Here is a 21,460-nt window from a genome sequence, read left to right on the forward strand (position 1 = left end):
GAAGAATTTTCTTCTTTACATGCTGCTTTGGATATGAAAACTGGCTTTATTGTGATGACAATACGATGACTTTTATGAAAAGGCACCTTTTTTTATATGGGTCAGGGTTGGAGATAATATGATTAAGAAAAAAAATCCTGTTGGAAACTTTTTTTAGTCTGTTTTTTTTTTCAGATGTAACGAAACTTGATTATAAGGAAGCAAACTTCGAAGTCCGTGACTTCATTAAAGCCTAGTTTTACGGTAAGTGTACCGTATATGTATAGTACTCATAAAATAATTTAAATTCAATTTACATCTAAATATTCCGTGGTTTTTGGAAAATAAACATCCAGATAATTCAGGCAAGACTAAATTATTTCAAATATTTAAAAAATATGTATTTGTTTCAAATATTTTAAAAATATTTGTTTATTATTATTTTGTGCTGCACATATCTTGCTCCCCAAAAATTTCCTCGAAATAATTTAAATGATAAAAATATGTTTAAAAAAGATTGAATATAATTTCAAATTAAATTTCTATATGTATATTGGTAAAAATCTGGAAGATTTGATAGAATTTTTTTTAATTATGTACACAATGCATACAGTATCTTATAATAACAATATTCTGAAAATATAGTTAATCGTTAAAGTGTCCTTTCTTAGCCATCGTAAGAAACAGTTATATACGGGGGATATTATGACGATGAATTCATTTGTAGTTAATGGTAAAATCACAGGGGCATGTTCGAAATATTAATTACATTTAAATTTATTTACATTCAATACTTGTTTGTGTTTTACTTTCATGGTAAAATATATTGAAAGCTTTTTAAGGAGTTTTATGAAGAGACTTACCTTTAAAGTTTAAGGCTGACTTTTACATTTTAGTAATTTGAGTTTGTCTCTGTTTAAATTGTAAAAAGTCGATTGTAAAAGTAAGTCTCTTCATAAAACTCCTAAAATGGGATACCAATGCATACAAGGAGGTCAAAAAGTTTACGAAACAAGATTTTATTGTGTTACACACATTGAACCTGTACAAATTCACCCTGACATTGAACAACAATGGTTGCTACCTCGATTTAACTATAAATGTACGATTTTAATATTTAAAAAAGCAAAATTGATTCACAGCAGAGATAATTTTATATATAATCCATGTAATTTCATCATTATATCATATCGTTTCATGCAATACTTTAAAAAACTATCACTAATGAGCAGAAATACTTTACCTTTACCACCACAAACAGTTATATAAATCTTTTTTGACAGTCAATTTCCCGAGGAATACTCCTACAAATCTTGTCATACAGTAATTAAAACATCTTTCGCAAAGAGTACAGTGCATGAGTTTTGTTTTTAATTCATCCCAAACTAATTGCTAAAAACAATGATCAGATTTGAAAGGTCTAAATGTGAATGTGAGTAATGTCTTTGATGAAAAAACACACGGAGAATATGAATCTCTGAAAAAGGCATACTTATAAATAGTGTTTAAACATGAACTACAGATCAATATTGCATATCGCACCACTTTCTGAATGTTATGTGGGTAAGAAGCCATAACATTTAAAAATCATCGGGTCCAACATCCCTTAGAATTGAACTAATGACCTTCTGTTTATATGGGCCCATAGGAATATTATGAAATGTTGTCTTGTGATTAATCTCAGTACTTGCAAAACTATAATGAATTATCTTTATACCCGCACTTTCTAAAGAAAGTACGGGTATATTGTTGTTACTCATGTCCGTCCGTCCGTCCGTCTGTCACACTTTTCTTCCCTAAACTCCTCTTACATTTTACACAGTAGGCTAATCATCTTTTGGGAGATGGTTGGTGGTGTCATGTAGATGTGCAGTAAGGTTTCGGAATTTTGATTTTGCCTTGGGGGGTCAAATGGGGGTCGAAAAATGACGTTTTTTATGCAAAAAGCCTCGTCTTCCCTGAACTCCTCTTACATTTTACACAGGAGGCTAATCATCTTTTGGGGGATGGTTGGTGGTGTCATGTAGAGGTGCAGTAAGGTTTTGGAATTTTGATTTTGCCCCGGGGGGTCAAATGGGGGTCGAAAAATGACGTTTTTTATGCAAAAAGCCCCGTCTTCCCTGAACTCCTCTTACATTTTACACAGTAGGCTAATCATCTTTTGGGAGATGGTTGGTGGTGTCATGTAGATGTGCAGTAAGGTTTCGGAATTTTGATATTGCCCCGGGGGGTCAAATGGGGGTCGAAAAATGACGTTTTTTATGCAAAAAGCCCCGTCTTCCCTGAACTCCTCTTACATTTTACACAGTAGGCTAATCATCTTTTGGGAGATGGTTGGTGGTGTCATGTAGATGTGCAGTAAGGTTTTGGAATTTTGATTTTGCCCCGGGGGTCAAATGGGGGTCGAAAAAATTACGTTTTTTATGCAAAAAGCCCCGTCTTCCCTGAACTCCTCTTACATTTTACACAGTAGGCTAATCATCTTTTGGGAGATGGTTGGTGGTGTCATGTAGATGTGCAGTAAGGTTTTGGAATTTTGATATTGCCCCGGGGGGGTCAAATGGGGGTCGAAAAATGACGTTTTTTATGCAAAAAGCCCCGTCTTCCCTGAACTCCTCTTACATTTTACACAGTATGCTAATCATCTTTTGGGAGATGGTTGGTGGTTTCATGTAGATGTGCAGTAAGGTTTTAGAATTTTGATTTTGCCCCGGGGGGTCAAATAGGGGTAAAAAAATGACCTTTTTATGCAAAAAGCCCCGTCTTCCCTGAAATTCTCTTACATTTTACACAGTAGCCTAATCATCTTTAGGGAGATGGTTGGTAGTGTCATGTAGATGTGCAGCAAGGTTTTGGAATTTTGATATTGCCCTGGGAGGTCAAATGGGGGTGGAAAATTACATTTTTTGTGCAAAAAGTCCTGTCTTTCCTGAAGTCCTCCTTAATGTTACTCAGAAGCCTAATCATCTTTTAGGAGAGTTAAATATCTTGAAAATTATGTAAAACATTAACGTTAAAGAGTAAAAAAACATTGCAAGCTGGGAAACATCTTGAATTTTTATGAGTAATTAATGTACAAATGTCAAATGTGAGAGTCATATCTCATCTCAATCAAAAGTTATAAGCAAATGCAACATTTTTGAAAAGTAGGTTAGGCTTCAAGGTCAAGGTCACAGAGTAAAAGTCATGATTCATTTGGAAAGATCTTATCACAGGTAATAATATACATGCATTATAATATGAATGCCCTAACTTTTCTCTTTCAAAATGATAAATTTATAACAATTTAATTTTTTTGCAAGTAGGTCAAACTTCTAGGTCATATGTAAAAAAAAAAAAAAACCATGCCATTCTCACAGGTAAATACTAGTACATAAGTTTAATATGAATGCCTTGTCTCTTCTCATTCAGTAGATATGACCGTGATAACCAAGGTTAATCTTATTCAGACAGAAGAACAGTCTGACATACAAATGTACATATTTCTATATGAATTGCATGGGTAAAATTGGACCAGTGGTTCTAGAAAAGTTAATAATGTAAAAAGTTTTCAGACTAACAGATGGACAACATATCACAACAGACGTTATATGACAAGGAAACCAGAAAAGCTCAAATGAGTGTTTTGAAAGGGTTACAATATGGTTGCAGTACTTGAAAAGCTGGGGTTTTTTTCATGCAGAGATATGCATGACCAACATATTCATGTTTTATATTTTCTTTAGTAATTTGTTTGTTTGTTGTGAATACATATCTCATTGGAATTTTTCCGTCATATGGAGACACCATCAAATAATAATGAAGACAAGATGTGTTTGTGAAACACTGATGTCCCTGTCTGGTAGCCTATGGCGAAGGTTGAAGTTTCTCAAATATATGTCAAACTCAAAGGTCAAGGTCAAAAGGTTCAATTGTTGGTATCAGAAAAAAGACTTGTCACAAGGAATGCACATGTGAAATAAGTAATCCCTAGTACTTCCTCTTCAAAAGTTAATTGCCAAGGTTAATTTTTTAAGTGGTTCAAACTCTACGGTCAAGGTCAAACATATTTATACCTGTTGACAGTTCACAATGAATACACAATGACATGTTAAGCATGAAAGCCCTAGCACCTACTGATCAAAATTTAGGCCAAGTTTAAAGTTGGGTATTTTTCTTGTAAAAATGTGTATTCTAGGTCAAGTGATCAGAGGTAAAAATTAATGGTACCCAAATAAAAGGTCTTAATTGTCACAAGAAATAAACCTATAAAATGTGGAAGCCAATTGTATAGCCCATCCCACTTAAAACTTATGGGCAAGGTTATAATTTCTGCAGACAAATATACAGACATAATATAAACACAAGAAACAAAATATGTACATAATTAGTCAAATGGAAAAAAATATACTATTTAATTGGAATCACAAAATAGATTGTTATTTCAGGGATAGGGAGTGGGTAGGGAGATTGGACCCCCCCCTGGAATTTCCTTTGCGATTTAAACAAGACTATATACTGAAGCAAATAAAAAATGATTTTGGACATCCTCCCCCTAAATAGGAAAACATTGGGGTTTTTTTGTTTATTTGTTTTCAGTGTATGATTTTTTTCTCCTGCTTGTCAGGAAATTCTAGGCATGAATATTTTGACTGAGATGTGAACCCCCCTCCCTACTCCCGAAAAAAATTCTGGATCCGCACCAGTATTGGCAGTAACTGAATGTCACATCGACAAGGGGAGATAACTTCACAATATGAAATTCGTCTAGTGTGGCATGCGATGATCTTTGACCCTTTTTGAAGTTTAACCTAATCGTTTGGGTTTATTTTACCCCCACTATACTTAAACTTGTACTTACCGACCTCCATAGATCCTGTAAACTTCATGAAATATAAATCCAATTATAACACAAAATGAATTAATCCAAAGCACACCATTCTGCAGCATATTATAATGATATTCCATTCGGAAAACCTCCGTGCCGTCGATTCCGTCACCTTATCAGATGAAGTGGGAATCGGCCGAGGTGTACCGAATGGAGTTTAATCTAAAAATATGATAATGGGTGACGCAACGTGATGTGATGTAGAATTTACATGTCAAGAACAAATTTTAAATTAATTCATAACAAACACTGTTTTAACAAAACTGTTCCATCTAGCCTATTCCCAAAAGTATGTACTGTGTGATTGTGGTGTCGAGAGGGGGGGGGGGGATTAGTAAATTTAAAAAGGTCCTAATATGAGTAAAACATTTATCAAAATCTAATTTACATTATCAATAGAATTCAAACTGGTATATAATGAATTAAGCATGTAAAATAAATATAAGAGTTTCTGAGTTATAGGTCACAGGGATAATTTCATACCCAATTTTATGAATACATATGTAAATTACAGACACATAGCAACCGGGGGGGGGGGGCTTGGGGGGGCTGCCCCCCTTTTTTTCCCAACAATACCTGTACTATAAGAAAATGTCCATTAAAAAGATGGTTGCCCCCTCCCCCACTTTTAACCACAGTATATACATTGCAAGGAAATATGGGAAAAATTGGAAGTAATTTTGCCTTGAAAAAAAAGTGGCCTCCACCCCCCCCCCCACCCCCACCCCCCCATTTCATTTTTTTTCCTTGTTATTTTTTTTAGGTTTTTAAAAAAAATTTTCTCTGGTTGCCCCCCCCCCCCACTTTCAAAAACGATGCTACGTGCCTGAATTATATAGAATTATTTTGACTTTTTCCTTGGTAAGCCGCCCGTAGGATTGTGTATTTAGAGGCAAACACCTTAGTGCGGGTATTACTGTCTCATGACAGCATCTAGTTTCAATTTATGATTATAATATTTTAATATTTGTAATTAGGTATTTATTACTTTGATCTAAATACCTCTTCAAAATGAACAAAGGAACATAATACTCATTGATGTTTTTTCACAGGATGACAGATTTACCGCTTACATCAGAGGCCCTATATTTTGGACTAAATATCGGACTTGGTAGTATTGACATAGTAAAAATGAGAAGAGATTTGGTACAACTGAGAGACATTATTGAAAATCGGATAAGAAATGACGGTGATAGAGATATGATCAGTGGTAGCACACGAGAGGGATACCGGTTAGCGACATCAGACTTTGACGTAATGCAATGGCCGGTAAACCACACGCTGATCTCAATTTTATCTCAAGCTGAACGTTACATTTCCACCAAAAATACTTTGATCTTGATGGAGAGTGAACGCTGTCCTCCTGGTTTTGTTCTTCTTCGATTATTGAATAATATCGACCGGTTTAGAGTTCATCGTGCATGCATTGAAGAAAACAATGCTTTATACATATCGAGCAGTAAATACCGGGAGGTAATGTTTCTTAAATATGGCAATCCAGAAGATGAATCTCATGGTCCGTGCACTAGTGGAACAGTTGAGGTGACTAATGAACAATATGATCACGCATGCTGTTTTATGTCAGACATATGGCCTGCACAAGCCTTGTCTTGGATTGAGAGATGCACAAGTAACCTATGGCCATCAATGGCTACACTAAGCAAAATCGTTAATAGTGGTTGTCATGCTGTAGCAATTGGTCATAAGTTGTCCTCGTATGAAGACGTCGAATGGAGGATTTCCTTTTCAATTGCAGAGCACATCCTCATGTTTTCTTTGAATCACTGTCAATTTCTGTGCTACGGGCTTCTTAAGCTATTTCTAAATGAGGTCATTAATAAAAGCAATGCTCAGGAAAGGGTGCTATGTTCTTATTATTTGAAAACAACACTGCTCTGGGTAGTTCAAGAAAACATTGTTCAGAATTGGTTCCCAAAAAATCTCATCAAATGCTTCTGGATCTGTTTTCAAACTATCATAAATTACGTATATCATGGAGTGTGTCCCAATTTCTTCATTCCGGAAAACAACATGTTTCTAGGAAAGGTTGAAGGGGACGTATAGCGTAGTTTGCTTCAGCAGCTTTTGGATTTATACAGCTGTGGTCCTTCCTGTTTACTGGAATCCCAGTCCATAAATACATTATTCAGAAGCGCATTTTTACCCTCTATGAATAGAAATACTGTGAAATCACAAATTTTCGTGGGGGTTTAATTTTCGTTGTTTTCGTGGTGTGAAGAGACCCACGAATTCATGTCCACCACAAAATGTAAAATGTCACACATAAGTATTCATTGATTCTTGATCAAATCCCCACGAACCAAGAGATTTTCCTCAAACCACGGAAATTTGTCCCCACGAAAATATGTGATTTTACAGTAGTTTGGAACACATAGTATTATATGCATTTCAGACTGGAACTTCATTACCGTCATTTGGGGATTCTACTATTAGAGCATTTAGCCCTAATTGCTCATTTTTACGCTCTTCTTTTTATGATAACGATGCCTCCTCAGTTTCAATTGATGTTGAATATTTCAAGGAATTAGAAAAGGAATTTTCTGCAGGTTGCTCAATACATTTGTTGCGGCGTCTTCAGGCATTGCAGGAACTTATCACTTGTAACAATTATTTTTCCATGTATCAAAAAATTAGCCTTCAAATTTTTGCATCTGAATACTTTCGAAGTATTGCATTTAAACTTGCTAATTGTATTTCAACAATATCCCGCAAGACTAAGTATATCTCGTATAAAACATCACTTAATATGTTGACGTTATCAAACAAATTTGGATATCTGTCCACTTCTCTCTTTACGGCACTTTGTCATTATAAAATGCACAATTACTCAAAAGCTTTGGAGATTCTGGATCATTTAAAGGTTAAGATGCCACGTTTTGTAGTTTACTTTATAATGAGAAACTTATCAGATTATGAAAGAGCTGCAGGTAGATTGCCATTATCTTCACGGATAAATGAACTTGTTATCAAGGATATATACCTTGAATGGAATATGTCGTTTATTGACGAGTTAAAGCTCGAGCAAATGATTACTTTAAAGAATAGAAATATTGCATTGATTATCCCTCCATTATTCATGCTTTACTTTTTATCCTTTTTGTGTCACCAATACTTGGATCCAAATAAATCACAGATTGATCTTCAAGATTTGCATGTCCTTCACTACGATCAGGGTCTATATATGAAGCAATCTTCGGCAGACATTTCGTGGCAAATTTTAGGTATCTGTCAACAAATTGCTGGCCATAAAGAGGATGCCCTTTTGTCTATTCACAAAGTGTTTGACCAACTCGAGAATCACAAAATACGAGAAGCAACAGAGATACGGATACGAGAATTAACACTGGTCATCTAGAGACCATATGATTATTCAATGATTTAATTTAGAAACAGAAATAACTATTCAACTTTAATATATATTAAATTAGCAGTATTTATATCTAGTACTTTGATACGATATATCCTATTGAACTCAAAAGAAAAGAACGCATGACACATCTATTTTGTACTTGGATGTTTCAGTAAAACAGTGATGGCAAACTTACAATTTTACTCAATAAAACACGCCATGAATTAGACTGATCCGAGATTGTCTGTTCAGTTGAATAAAATAAAGAGTAGCTAGATATCATATTATAACATTTCAGAAGGTCTCCATGTGTGCGTATGTGTGAGATTTGTCCCTCGCCTGTTTAAAGAATAAAATTCATGTACTGGTTCAAACTGACAGACATTTTTAACAACTAATATCAATCAGATAAAGCACGACGTTGCAATGAACATTCTTATTTGACGTATCATCCATGCGCCATAAGGCAACACCACATATGATACGTGACTGTATTTATTGCCATGTTTTGTTAATTTGTGAGTATAATTATGTATTTATCATTTTATAATATAATGTGTATATTGTAATGAATGATTAACCTATGTGTATTTTTTTAATGTATCGTTAATTACTTTTTGATCTAGGAAGCTTGTCTTGAACGGACAACCCTCGAATTAGTCCATATAACTCATCGGCATACAAGTGCAAGTGTATGTGTTGCTGGCAATATATTAAATAATGTAGGTAATTTAAAAGAACATGCTGGAAGGTTTTGGCTAAGTGGGAATAAACCATTTTGGACGTTATCATGAAATTAGCGTTATCAGACTGGCCCGTGCATACAAAGTATTTACACCTATAAAATTCATAATATAGTGTGCATTGTTTTTATTTTTAATATTAACTAAATAATAGTCTTTCTTGATATATTATCGTACATGCTTGCCATTGCGGGCTTTATAAAGAAAATTAAGCATTTGTCCACGAACTTTTTGGACAATACTCGCGTTGTGGAAAGGGAAAATACAAACAAAGTAAGATAAAATATTTTTAATCGCAAGAACTTCATTTTTGCGAATTTACATTAGTTTCCTGCTCAAATTTTTTTCCACGCGTACATCTGCATTGTTAAGGACTTTTTTTTTCAGAAAAACCACAGATCGTGAAATCTTTTTTCGCTTATAGACACCAAAAAGCTATCTTGCAAAAATGAGGAGTCGTAAAAACAGTGATCTATAGCCACTGTATTTACAAATTTCCTTAATTCTATCTTTTCCTTTTTTTTTTTTTTGGCTCAATACTTCATATTTATTTTAAACTTCTTGTTTTAACTTCTTATTGATGGAGAAAAAATGTAAGCTTTTGGAATTTCATATCTGCACAGAAATATATGACGCTTGGCACTAGGCAGCTCGAAAAATATATTTAAGTTACGCAACTACAAAAAGGAAGAATATGAAATGAATCATGATCTTATTTTATAGATTCATTTTAGAATATAAAAAGTAATGCGCAAATAGTTTGGAAAATGAAAAGAAAAAATATTGTTATTTATGCGAGGATTGTTGGGAAATCATCGAGTCATTGTGTACATTTTTTTCTTTCTAATGAGGAAAGAGAGAAAGAGAGGGGGAGGGAGAGAGAGCACACGCACGAGAGCGTTTAAATGAAGTACTAGTTTCGTTTCGACGATGAAAGACTGGTTTGAAATATACACTCTGAACTATCAACGTCTTTTAACCGTTTACCCAAGCAAGCTTATACTATAAGTATAAACTAATTGTTCAAATGTCTCATGAAAAGGTGGCTCTCGAGAAATTTTATTGATTAGATAATAACTTCAATTTCAATGCACATTTAAAAACGTTGCTTTTAAAATAACACTAGAGAAAAGTCTTATTTATAAAAAATTATCCGTCGTCAGCAGAAATTTTTTTCCAATGAATTTCAAATGAAGGAGAATTTATTTTTTTTTCAAATTCTACAAAGAAAAAATACAAATCTCTTGCTGTGACCTTCAATTTGACATTTTGATATATCGATGATGTTAATTGCAATAGAAATATTCATTTTCACTCGTACGTTGATTCGATAAATTTGTACTGATCAACTCGAAATTAAAAACATTACAGAGTCTGATATATCTATTTTATTTTTGTATATGCATGTATTTCAGAAGACGTTACCTATATAATGGCAACCTCACAACAAAACGTTTTATTGTACGTTATATATAACAGTTATATAAAAGTGATGATAAAGATTTTTTTGATTAGAATAGGAGCTTTGGGTACAAGTTGTACTTCACCTTTTAGAATTAATTCTATTTCATCTAAAATATAATTTAAATAATGAGTCTTACAAACAAAGATAATGGTTTTACCTGCTTTGTCAGGAGGAACCAGTACATACTGACTGTGTAATCTATCTAATTCTCTTTTTTTCATTTCTGAATTATTTAACACAGAAGGATAGCATTTCTTATACGAGCTAATACAATAAAATAACGATTCCAAAAAATATTTTTTCTCCATGAACCTCATGTTTTTTTCAGTTCCAACTAGAAAAAATAAAAGTTTCTAGGAAAGAGAGTTTATATTCATGCCTTTAGTCTTTTAAAGTTGTTTGCTCTTCCTCTAAAAAAAGGAAAAAATATTTATCATTTACAGTTTGATTATTGTATGCTTTAATAGTTTTATTTCTTTAATATGTTTTCCATTGAATTGAAATATTATATTTTAAGAAACATGAGGTAAATCTTGAAATTTCATAAAAGTAAATGTATTTTCTTTCAAAATAATATTGCATATTACCAGAGGTAAAATACTTACTTAGATGAATGCCGTCGTCTGTACACAAGAAATATTGTACATTTTTCATCTGTGTTTCTGGACCGTACAGAATATACTATCAGAAGCACAGTCTAAAAAAAGGTTAGAAATGGCTTAAATCTATTCCCTTGGAAATGTAATAAAAATTATCAAGTTCTTTAAGAGGTATACCTGTACAAAAATAACACAGGTTGAGGCAACGGTAAGATAAAATGACCATCTAAGTTGTTTAAGGCCAAATTTAACAACCACTGTCAAGACGGATGCAAACCCAAGAAGACCTAAAAATATGTGATTGTTTTTATTAACGTCTAGAAAATCAAGATTATTGTCAAAGTTATAGATAAATAGACGTTATGGACATCACATAATATACATGTATATTTAAATCAAATCAATACTTTATAAATATTTTGATTAACATCACTAAAATCTGTGCTGTTTAGTTTGGATTTGCACTGCATATATGCAATGACTAATTATGTATAAGGGACGTAAACTGCCATTTGCTTTCCGGAAAAGACATCTCAAAAATGTCAAAATTTAATTTTCTCGGTTTTTTTTTTATGGGATTGATACAGATATTAGTTATAATTTATTATGAGAAAATTGTTTGAAAATTTTATAACCAGTTCTTAAAAATATATATGCAAGTATTGGACAATGAAAACTTCACTCGTCTCCCTAATTACAATATAATAGAAAAATCTCATTCTAAACATACATCACATTTAGTTTTACAAAGGTAACAAAGCATATTCAAATCTACAAATTGATAGACGTATGCTCACCTGCAAGAGTGTAAGGCAAAGAGTAACATTTACAGCAACTATCTGTAAATTTCCGGCTATTTTCATTTTATTACTGCTTCGGCAACAAATGATACACCTGATACAACTCCAGAACAAAGGGAGGATTGTCAGACACAAGGATGTTGCTATATTAAGCCAAATAACTAAATTGTCGAAAACTGTAAAAATCAAAAGGTATTAGGTAAAAGCTGTGTAACATTAATGTTATTATCTCAAAGTACCAATATGTCACAAATATCTTAGATATAGCTACATGTACAAGCAACAACGAACAAGGACATAATGGGAAAATTTGATTGTTGCTTTATTTAACTTGAGATTTAAAACTAGACCGTCTCTTATTACAGCAATGTTCTGAAGACTTGATATTATCGAAAAAGAATCTTTGCAAAAGTTATCTGTAGTGGAACGGAGAGTTGTCTTTCCTGTGTTTACTGATAATGTTAGGAGTTATTGCTCTTTAGTGTAACTCTCCTGTGTTTTTGTATTCTCTACCTGCGTTGACCCAACGTGGAGCGGTCCCGCCGCATTTTTGTTTTGTGCAGAATACCTCTGCTACCTTGTTCCATCTATGTCCTCGCAAAATGTAAGTCATTTATACATCATGTGTTCATAAGTATATGTTGCAATAGCATTTTCAGCACGCTTGGTTATTTATCTTGTAAAATAGTTTGCCTTGCTACTTTATAAAGACCGCCATTTTTTCTCGTGTTTACATGTTGAAGTCTTACTAAGTTGACATTTACTTTTTGTGAGTTAATGTTATTTCTTATAATAACTGATTTATTTAGGCTTACTATTTATTCCCATTGTGCACATTATATTTATATTTAATTACGTCCTATTTTTATGGTCATTTCCCTTGCTAGGCACCTTGCTATAAATTACATGTACACTTTTTCATTGTCTCAGTATTGTTGTATTTAAGTTAGGTTATTATGTGAATTAATTTAATATGAATTTGTATTTTGTTTTGTGTCTTGATTTGTCATGATTGTCATATGTACTTATGTTTTTTGTTATGTATTTTTTCAGCTCTTTACCACATTCACACATATGCAACTGATTAAAGAATTCTGAACATCAGACTGTGACTTGGTTATACTTACTGTTTCCAAACAGTACATTATCATAGTAACAAAGTGTACATTATCAAAAAAGTGACTAACATATAGATATATACGGCAATGATTATACTTGAAAGTTTTAAGAGCATATAAGGCATTATGGAAGATAATTGTTCCCCATATTAAAGGCTAATACATGTTCATGATATTGAAGTACAGATTTTATGGGGATACAAATTGCAATTGGTTACATTTACCGATTGCTGTGTAAGCTGTAACCTGAAATCGCGTCAGATGGATTTTATGTGTACTGATACAAAATAAAATTACTTTTCCAACAGTTTCAAAAACTTAATTAAACATTACAAAAGATGAAAACATCAATTGAATAATTTTTCAATAAGCTTTTGGCATGAGTTTTAAGAGCTATATCTTATTTTCAAATCTGGAATAGACTATAAAACAAATTTTCAGATGATTATTCCAAAAAGAATGGAATTTTTCTTATCAGCATTTTTTCTGTAAAAATCCTCGAGTATATAATCTAACCAGTTTCATTTCCAGGATAGTCCAAACTGTAGAATAGACCATGAGTAAAACTTCTTGTAGAATTTAGAAGAGTCTCTTCTACCGTTATCCAGTAAGGTGTTACAATTCCAACATCAAAAAGGATAATGACAATAAACGCCACTGTGGCGAAAAACCCAATGACTACGTCAGACATTTTGAAACTGAGAAAATCACTTCGCAACACACATATTTTAATCTTCAAGTGTCTGTCTATTTTTTAACTCAGCCTTTTAAAAAATGTATGATAAGCAAAGGAAAAATATGTTAATCATTACTTCTAAAATCGATACTACCTCACCATATTTTGTTCATTTGCGCATTTAAAGTACAATTTCCACTAATTATATTGACATGTTGTATTTAATTTTGAATTTATTGCCACCATGTAAATTCAAAATTTACAAAATGAAACAATCACAACTGACATATTTAAACTTCATAGCACTGCTAAGCCCAATTGCAAAGCCGGCCAATGTCTGATGGTTTAAAATATATACCAAATTAATGAATATCGATTATATTTGCTGACCCGAGGTAAATTGCATGGTTAACTAGAATATGCAAAATATATGTGTGCTATTAGCGCTAATTTCTCAAGTGGTTATGAGGCTGACCCTAATCTCTCCTGTAGGTTCCAGACTACCTCTAATCGGCAGGAAAATGTGTAGCATCCTGGTTTGGAGAGGGACCACCTCTCATCAATATTGTGCAAGGTCATAAATCATTTTGATGGTAGCGATACTAACCTTTTCTAGTTAATTAGTGTATTAATGCAGACTAAAATCTACATTTCTCGGGTATTCAAGCCAAAAGTCCTTAATACAATGCAAAATAGGAGCAGAGAAAAACAGACCTCCAAAACATCAAAAGTGGGATCAGGTGACGTGGATGAGTAAGCATACCCTGCCAAATTGATCTGGAAATAACGGAAAAAATGCAGCACAACAACGTCGAAGATTGAGGTTGGAATATTGTGACCTTATAAATTTTGATTGTTTCACCACAGGATATGACTTTGGCATGTCTGTCCATTGCATTGCAACGCGGCGTGTCTCATGGGGTACAAGCCATAGGACAATCGTGTCACCATGGGACATTGGCGCAGACATCGGACTTTAGATTCTTTCAAATATATAAGGAGAAATATTATATCCGGATTACCCGGTATATTTTACATAAAGCAGAACAGCTATAAAAGAAGTGAATGTATTCCACATCTGTATTGTAAAAATCATCCACTAAAAAGAGTACATACATGATACCAGTTGTTTGTATTATTATATCAATATACGTATAAATTATTACTATAAGATTACTTAAAGTATATGTGGAAGAACTCACTTCCTAAGAAATATTTCAAATGGATTTTTTTCTAAATTCTCAAGTTTTAGGGGTATATTATAATTTACTATTCATGATTCATTCTGGGGTTTACTGAGGGCAATTGTAGAATACAGCAAATATACAATAAGATGATCACAGGAACAAAAGTTTATATGAGAGCATACTATATATACTATTCATCCCTATTTATGTCCTGCTCCTGTGACAGGGAAAAATTGGAGATTTCCATTCAGTTGGGGGAAGGGGGTATTGCTAGGGTTGCTTGAGACAAAATCGAGATTCCAATTAAAAATCCATTGCACGTCTACAAACTAGCACATGGAAATGTAGACCTTTGGGTATCAAACTGATAAATACTTTATATAACCATTTTAAAGATATTCAGACTCATAAGGTATGTTTTAAACAAAGAATCATTTTATTCTAGATTTGAAGCCTACATCGACAAGTGGAGGCGTCTCAATATGAGTGAAAATTCTTGAAGAGAATTCGAAGAAATAAATAAACAAAACGATATTCCGAATATTAAATCAATTTTATCAACGAAAAGAATGTTATTATAAAAAACTAAATTGTGATAAAGTCAGATGTTCTTATCGTCTTTTAAGATGCTCGATGCCAAGCTACCTGTAAGATAAAAAAAGAAAAAAATATTAGTATATGCATGGAGACGTATCAAGCATGACAGTTATTTTTTTAATTTTTGTGTAAAAAATGATAAAATTTAACTAATTGTTTAGAGAACAAGCCTTTCAACAGTTTGTTAGAATTTTCATGGATACTAGAACTACTAGTTGTTCCTTGTTATTTTCAGACCTATTTTTGTCTTCGTATGAAGCACAATTTATCAAAAATATTTTACATGGAAAGAAGAAGTTTCTTGCTGTGACTTTCAATTCTATATTTAGATATTTCGACAACTCTTTATCAATTAGAAATATGCTTTTCATGTTTACGTTCATTCTCTATGTATCTCTGTTAACTCGAGTAAAAGAAACAACAGAGTCTAATATACATGTATATGTTTTAACTTTGGATAGCTTACTTAAAAAAGACATTAATGTTAACCTACACCAAAACACTTGCTGGAAAACGTAATGGGATATACTGTTCTATTATCAACTTCCCTTATTTTAGTAGATATATAATTATCATAAGCATATGTAGATAACTCTCCCAGTCTATTCGAAAGTATTGCTCAGCGTCGGAACATTTTAGACTCGGATCTATGATTACGGATATTGCATATCGTAGGCTTTTTAAACCCACACGCTCCACGGAAGAAAATGCAGCTAAAACAATCCGTCTTTTCCTTAAACTTCAATATGCCAATAAAGGAATTGATGCGGTTAATATAAGTAATATTCTTAATCACAAAAGGGTCCAGTCTTGTATTCCACAATATTTCAAGTTAAAGATTACACCTTGTATTTCCTACAAATATTCATCGACCATTGCTTCCAAACTTTTCAATTACAATCACTTTACATGGCCTGGATACCGACTATCTAAAACATAATCCTCCTTCATGTTCATGTTCTTCTTCGCCTTATAACTAGGTTGCGCCAAGTGTAGGCTGCACTGAAAATTGCTCTGACATTTTTGTCAAATTGTGTGTTAATAAGTGGATGTAAAATTCTGAAACTTGCTACAGAGGAACATTAATGTGCTATCTAAACAACTGTGGAATTATATTCTGGAAATAGTTTGTAGTTTTCATGATATTAGTAGTGATAATTTTGAAAACAATTTTACATTGTTTGAGTGAGTGAAAATCAACCACCATAGAACAGGATTACCTGTTGGATTATAATGACTATTGTTCTGTGCCCATTGTTGGAATACACCCGTGAAGAATTGTATACAATAGGCAGATTTTCTAAAGGGCCGTACATACTGGACAAAGAAACAGTTCATAGGATAAAGGATTTAGGTGTATATGGCTATAGGGGTAAACGTAGTGGAGAATCAACTCCATGTTTGCTCATTTAATGTCAGATCAATTAGAAACAAAACTGCCTCTCTTTGTGACTATATTGTGTCCAACAACTTTGACGTAGTGGCCCTCACAGAAACATGGCTTGGTACCAGTAATGACAAGATATGTATAAATGAACTTGTTCCTGAAGGTTATACCATCAAACATGTTAGCAGAGGGTCATCAAAGCGTGGAGGTGGCGTAGCACTCATATACAAACGTTCAATAACTGTTAAACGAGTTACATCCAATCACTCATTCTCACAATTTGAACTACTAGACTGTACATTAGAAATAAATGGATTGATCCTACAGTTAGCTACAGTGTATAGACCCCCTCCTTCAAAAGAAAACGGACTAAAGACCAACGTATTTCTAGAAGAAGAATGGCCTAGATTTCTATCTGAGTATACAGTCACAGACAAAGAAATAATCATTGTTGGTGATCTTAACGTTCATTTTGATGTTCCCACCGACCGTGACACAATAACTTTTAACAGTATCCTTGAATCAAATGGCATGAAACAGCTTGTGAATGAACCCACACATATCCGTGGACATACATTAGACGTTATCATAACTAGAGACACTAGTAACATTCTATCCAGTATTCTTGTTACCGATCCCGGACTCTGTGGTCACGCGGAAAATATGAAAAAAGACCATTTTGCCGTTACATTTACCGCTAATGTTACCAAACCACTACTAGTTCGAAAAGCAGTGACATATAGAAAACTAAAATCGATCGATGTTGACTTATTCAAACAGGATATAGATAACATTGACTGGGACAATGCTTCAAGTTCTAACGTGGATAGGATGGCCCAAGTGTATACGGATGAACTAACAAAACTCGTTGACAAACATGCGCCTGTCCAGTCCAAGACTATCACACTTCGTCCTCAGTCCCCTTGGTTTGGTGATGATCTACATTCAGCTAAACATCTCAAACGAAAGTTGGAACGCAAGTGGAGAGATACTAAATTAATCAATGACCATCAAATCTACAGAAATCAGTGCATAGTCTATAACATCATGTTGCATGAAGCCCGTACAAAATACATGTACTACGCAAACAAGGTAGAAGAGTCAGGCCGTGATACCAAGAGCTTGTTTAAACTCACAAAACATCTCCTTGGTGGTAACAGTGATAACAATGTGCTTTCCTCTGGTTCCACACCGAAAGAAACAGCTCAGAACCTAAGTAACTTTTTCACATTAAAGATTGAAAACATTCGTGATGGAATCAGATCTGATCAGACCGGTGATGCAAAGGAACATGAAATAGAACCCCAAACGAACTCTAGACTTTTAAACTTTCTACCTGCCTTGCAAGAAGAAGTTAGAAAAATCATTCAAAGTTCGCCCAACAAATCATGTGAACTGGACCCCATACCAACATGGCTTCTTAAATAATGTCTTGACAAACTTCTGCCTGTAATCACAAACATCATCAATGAATCATTCAGTTCTTGCCATGTACCAACGGAGTTTAAAAGTGCTGTTATAAGACCTCAACTGAAGAAACCGGACTTAGACCCTAATGTACTGAAAAACTACAGACCCGTTTATAACCTCCCGTTTGTATCAAAGGTTTTAGAAAAAGTTGTAGATAAACGTATCGGTGACCATCTAGCTGAGAACAGTTTACATGAACCATATCAATCTGCATACAGGAAACTTCATTCCACAGAAACAACCTTATTCAAAGTGCATAACGATATCCTTCAGTCACTAGACAATAACTGTGTCACTGTTCTTGTGTTGCTTGACCTGTCAGCAGCATTTGATATGATGGATCATACCACACTACTAAGCCGTTTGGAAAACCTCTACGGAATCAAAGATAACGCCCTTTCCTAGATTTCAGCGTACCTTAATGGTAGACAACAAACTGTTTGTGTTGAAGGAGAGCTATCCGATCCAGTTACTATAAATTTTGGTGTTCCACAGGGATACGTATTGGGGCCGAAATACTTTACAATGTATACCAAGCCAGTAGGTGCTATCTGTGGTTAACATGGTCTAATGCATCACTTTTATGCTGATGATTCACAACTGTAGATTTCGTTTAAACCCATAGACATTGTGTCAAAATCTGAAGCAATAAACCGCGTGGAGTCCTGTCTAACGGAAATCATTATGTGGATGAATGGAAACATGCTAAAACTGAACGCTGAGAAAACAGAAGTGATGTTGTTTTCTTCCAAAAATAATCTCAAACATGTCGAAAATATGACTATAACGGTTGGTAAGACATTTATTTCAGCATCAAACGGCAGCATCAGAAATCTTGGTGCTCGCCTTCACACCACAAATGGACATGGAGAAACACGTGAACACTGTCTGTAGATCTGCCTACCACCAGCTGAGAAACACCGGACGCATACGGAAATACCTTACAACCGATGCCACAAAAACATTAGTTAATTGTCTAGTAACATCAAAGCTTGACTATTGTAATTCGTTGCTCTTCGGTATTCCAAAATTGACAGTGAATAAACTACAACGAGTTCAGAACACAGCTGCCAGAATCAATACAAAAACTCCTCGTCATGACCATATAACACCAGTGCTCAAGGAACTTCACTGGCTACCAATATGTCAACGGATCGATTACAAGGTCCTACTGTACACTTACAAGGCTCTCCATGGACAGTGCCCACAATACATTATAGACTTATTGTGTGTGTACCGACCAGCTAGAGACCTTCGTTCTAGCAGTTCTTTAACACTTTTAGTACCACGTACCAGAACTGTGACATTTGGAAACCGTAGTTTTAGCCATGCTGCACCAAGGTTATGGAACGCACTGCCAGAGTCAGTTAGAAACGCCCAGACACTTAACGCTTTCAAAAGACAGCTTAAAACACATCTTTTCCGCTCCTATAATGTTGAGTAACTGGAGGTATTAACAATCAAAAGACATTGGATATATTGAGTAGAAAGTGATGCTAAAATGTGATATTTTTAAGTTTTAACTTTCTGCTATGTTTTTTTCATGTAAACTTTATAACCTAATTTTTAATCGTTCTTAAAATTTTCTATTTTAAAGGAATATAATTTTTTTAATTACACACTCATCGAAACTTGTATTAAGTAGCCTTAATTTTATTTTATGTTATATCTGTGCTTAATTAATTCCTATAGTCTTATTAGATTTTTATGACTGGTAATTTTAAAAATATATTTGTCTATGTTATTCTTAGGTAGAGTTATTGTTTTTAATTTCGATTTGAAACACTGTATTGTATTTGCTATATCTTGTTTGTTGTAAAGCACTCCTGAACATGTCTATGAAAAAAGTGCTATATAAATCCGGTAAAATAAAATAAAAATAACTATAGTCCTGCTGGACACGTTATTACAGGTGACGTAAATATAGTTCGTAATGAGGACCTTAGATCACTTATTTTAAAAGCTCCTAAATATAGGGAACCCTGATCCTGAGACTGGCGTCGGAATTTCATAAATATTATCATTTCTGTTGAGAATTACGCCAGACGATGGGCCAGCTATGAAAAAGAAGACACCTTTTCAAAATGGATTAAATGTATCAGATCCATGTTAAAGTCACGTATTAAAAGATTGAGGGGCAATATGAATACCATCTATCCTTCTGTGTTCAATAAACCAGAAGTGAAATAAGAATTAGATAGATAATACGATCAGTACGTACTAGTTCCCGCCGACAAAGCAGGTAACAACATTGTCTTTGTTTGTAAGGCTCATTATATAAATTGCATTCTAGAAGAAATTGGATTTAGTTCTACCAGTGGTAATTCTACTTATACTCATACGTCCCTTTCTAAGGAAGAATTTCTTCAAAATCACCCGTCATTTTTGAATGCTTTTAATATTCCACAGAGCCAAGATGAATTTGAACTACTTTATATATATATATATTGGATTCCGAAACTTCATAAGAATCCTTACAAAGAAAGATACATAGCGGTTTTCTGTAAATGTTCAACCAATTAAGCCTCTTTCTTTACTCCTCACTAAAATATTAACAGTAGTTAAGGAGAAACTTCAAGAAAACTGTGCATCAATACATTCAAGAAGTGGTGTAAATCAGACGTAAATACTTTTAAAAAAATTCCAAAGAACTCTTGGACAATTTGAAATCACAAGATTTCACCAAAATCAACAGCTTAAAAACTTACCACTTTTCAACTTTATACACAACCATTCCCCACGATAAATTAAAATCAAGGATTTTTGATATCATTGACAGCTGCTTCTTCAATAAAAATGGAACTCGTAAATTTACTTACCTTGTCATTGGTCATTTGCAAAATTATTTTGTTAAAAGAGATTCTGATTGCACACATACATGTAAGTACTCCGAAGTTGACATCAAGAAGATGCTTGAGTTTCCGATTGACAATATCTATGTGGTTTTTGGAGACCAAATATTCCAACAATCTATTGGAATTCCCATGGGTACAAATTGCGCTCCGTTATAAGCAGACTTTCTTTTATATTCATATGAAGCAGAATTTATGCAAAATCTTATGCGTGAAAAGAAGAAAACACTTGCTGTGGCCTTCAACTCGACATTCAAATATATCGACGGCGTATTGTCAATTAATAATGATAATTTCTATTCCTACGTCGATACGATATATCCCGGTGAGCTTGAGATAAAAGATACCAC

General features: G+C 33.7%; 3 protein-coding genes across 3 annotated transcripts; 2 read left to right on the forward strand and 1 right to left on the reverse strand.

The window, feature by feature from the left end:
• Nucleotides 1-11,216: 11,216 nt before the first annotated feature.
• LOC134231230 (uncharacterized) lies at nt 11,217-13,648 on the reverse strand. Its single transcript, XM_062713163.1, has 3 exons — nt 13,458-13,648; nt 11,821-11,999; nt 11,217-11,310 (listed from the first exon to the last, which is right to left on the reverse strand). Exons 1-3 carry the CDS (start codon nt 13,630-13,632, stop codon nt 11,284-11,286), a joined length of 381 nt encoding a protein of 126 aa, XP_062569147.1. The 5' UTR covers nt 13,633-13,648; the 3' UTR covers nt 11,217-11,283.
• A 3,113-nt stretch (nt 13,649-16,761) lies between these two features.
• LOC134231229 (uncharacterized) lies at nt 16,762-18,216 on the forward strand. The gene has a single exon (XM_062713162.1). The coding sequence runs from the start codon at nt 16,762-16,764 to the stop codon at nt 18,214-18,216; it is 1,455 nt and encodes a 484-aa protein (XP_062569146.1).
• Nucleotides 18,217-19,123: 907 nt separating this feature from the next.
• LOC134231228 (uncharacterized) lies at nt 19,124-19,702 on the forward strand. The gene has a single exon (XM_062713161.1). It carries the CDS (start codon nt 19,124-19,126, stop codon nt 19,700-19,702), a length of 579 nt encoding a protein of 192 aa, XP_062569145.1.
• The last annotated feature ends 1,758 nt before the right edge of the window (nt 19,703-21,460 follow it).

Source organism: Saccostrea cucullata, unplaced genomic scaffold, assembly GCF_032062105.1.
Source record: "Saccostrea cucullata isolate Sc308-1 unplaced genomic scaffold, CSIRO_AGI_Scuc_v1 ctg4121, whole genome shotgun sequence".
NCBI classification, from domain to species: domain Eukaryota; kingdom Metazoa; phylum Mollusca; class Bivalvia; order Ostreida; family Ostreidae; genus Saccostrea; species Saccostrea cuccullata.

Bases quoted from the DNA above. Each gene is read 5' to 3' on its own strand.
- LOC134231228 (XM_062713161.1), top strand. From the start codon at position 19,124: ATGGAGAAACACGTGAACACTGTCTGTAGATCTGCCTACCACCAGCTG.
- LOC134231230 (XM_062713163.1), bottom strand. From the start codon at position 13,632: ATGTCTGACGTAGTCATTGGGTTTTTCGCCACAGTGGCGTTTATTGTC. The intron at 12,000-13,457 runs GTTAGATTATAT...TGATTTTTACAG, and splicing joins CTATCCTGGAAATGAAACTG to TTTTCGACAATTTAGTTATT. The intron at 11,311-11,820 runs GTGAGCATACGT...ACATATTTTTAG, and splicing joins TTTGCCTTACACTCTTGCAG to GTCTTCTTGGGTTTGCATCC.
- LOC134231229 (XM_062713162.1), top strand. From the start codon at position 16,762: ATGGCTATAGGGGTAAACGTAGTGGAGAATCAACTCCATGTTTGCTCA.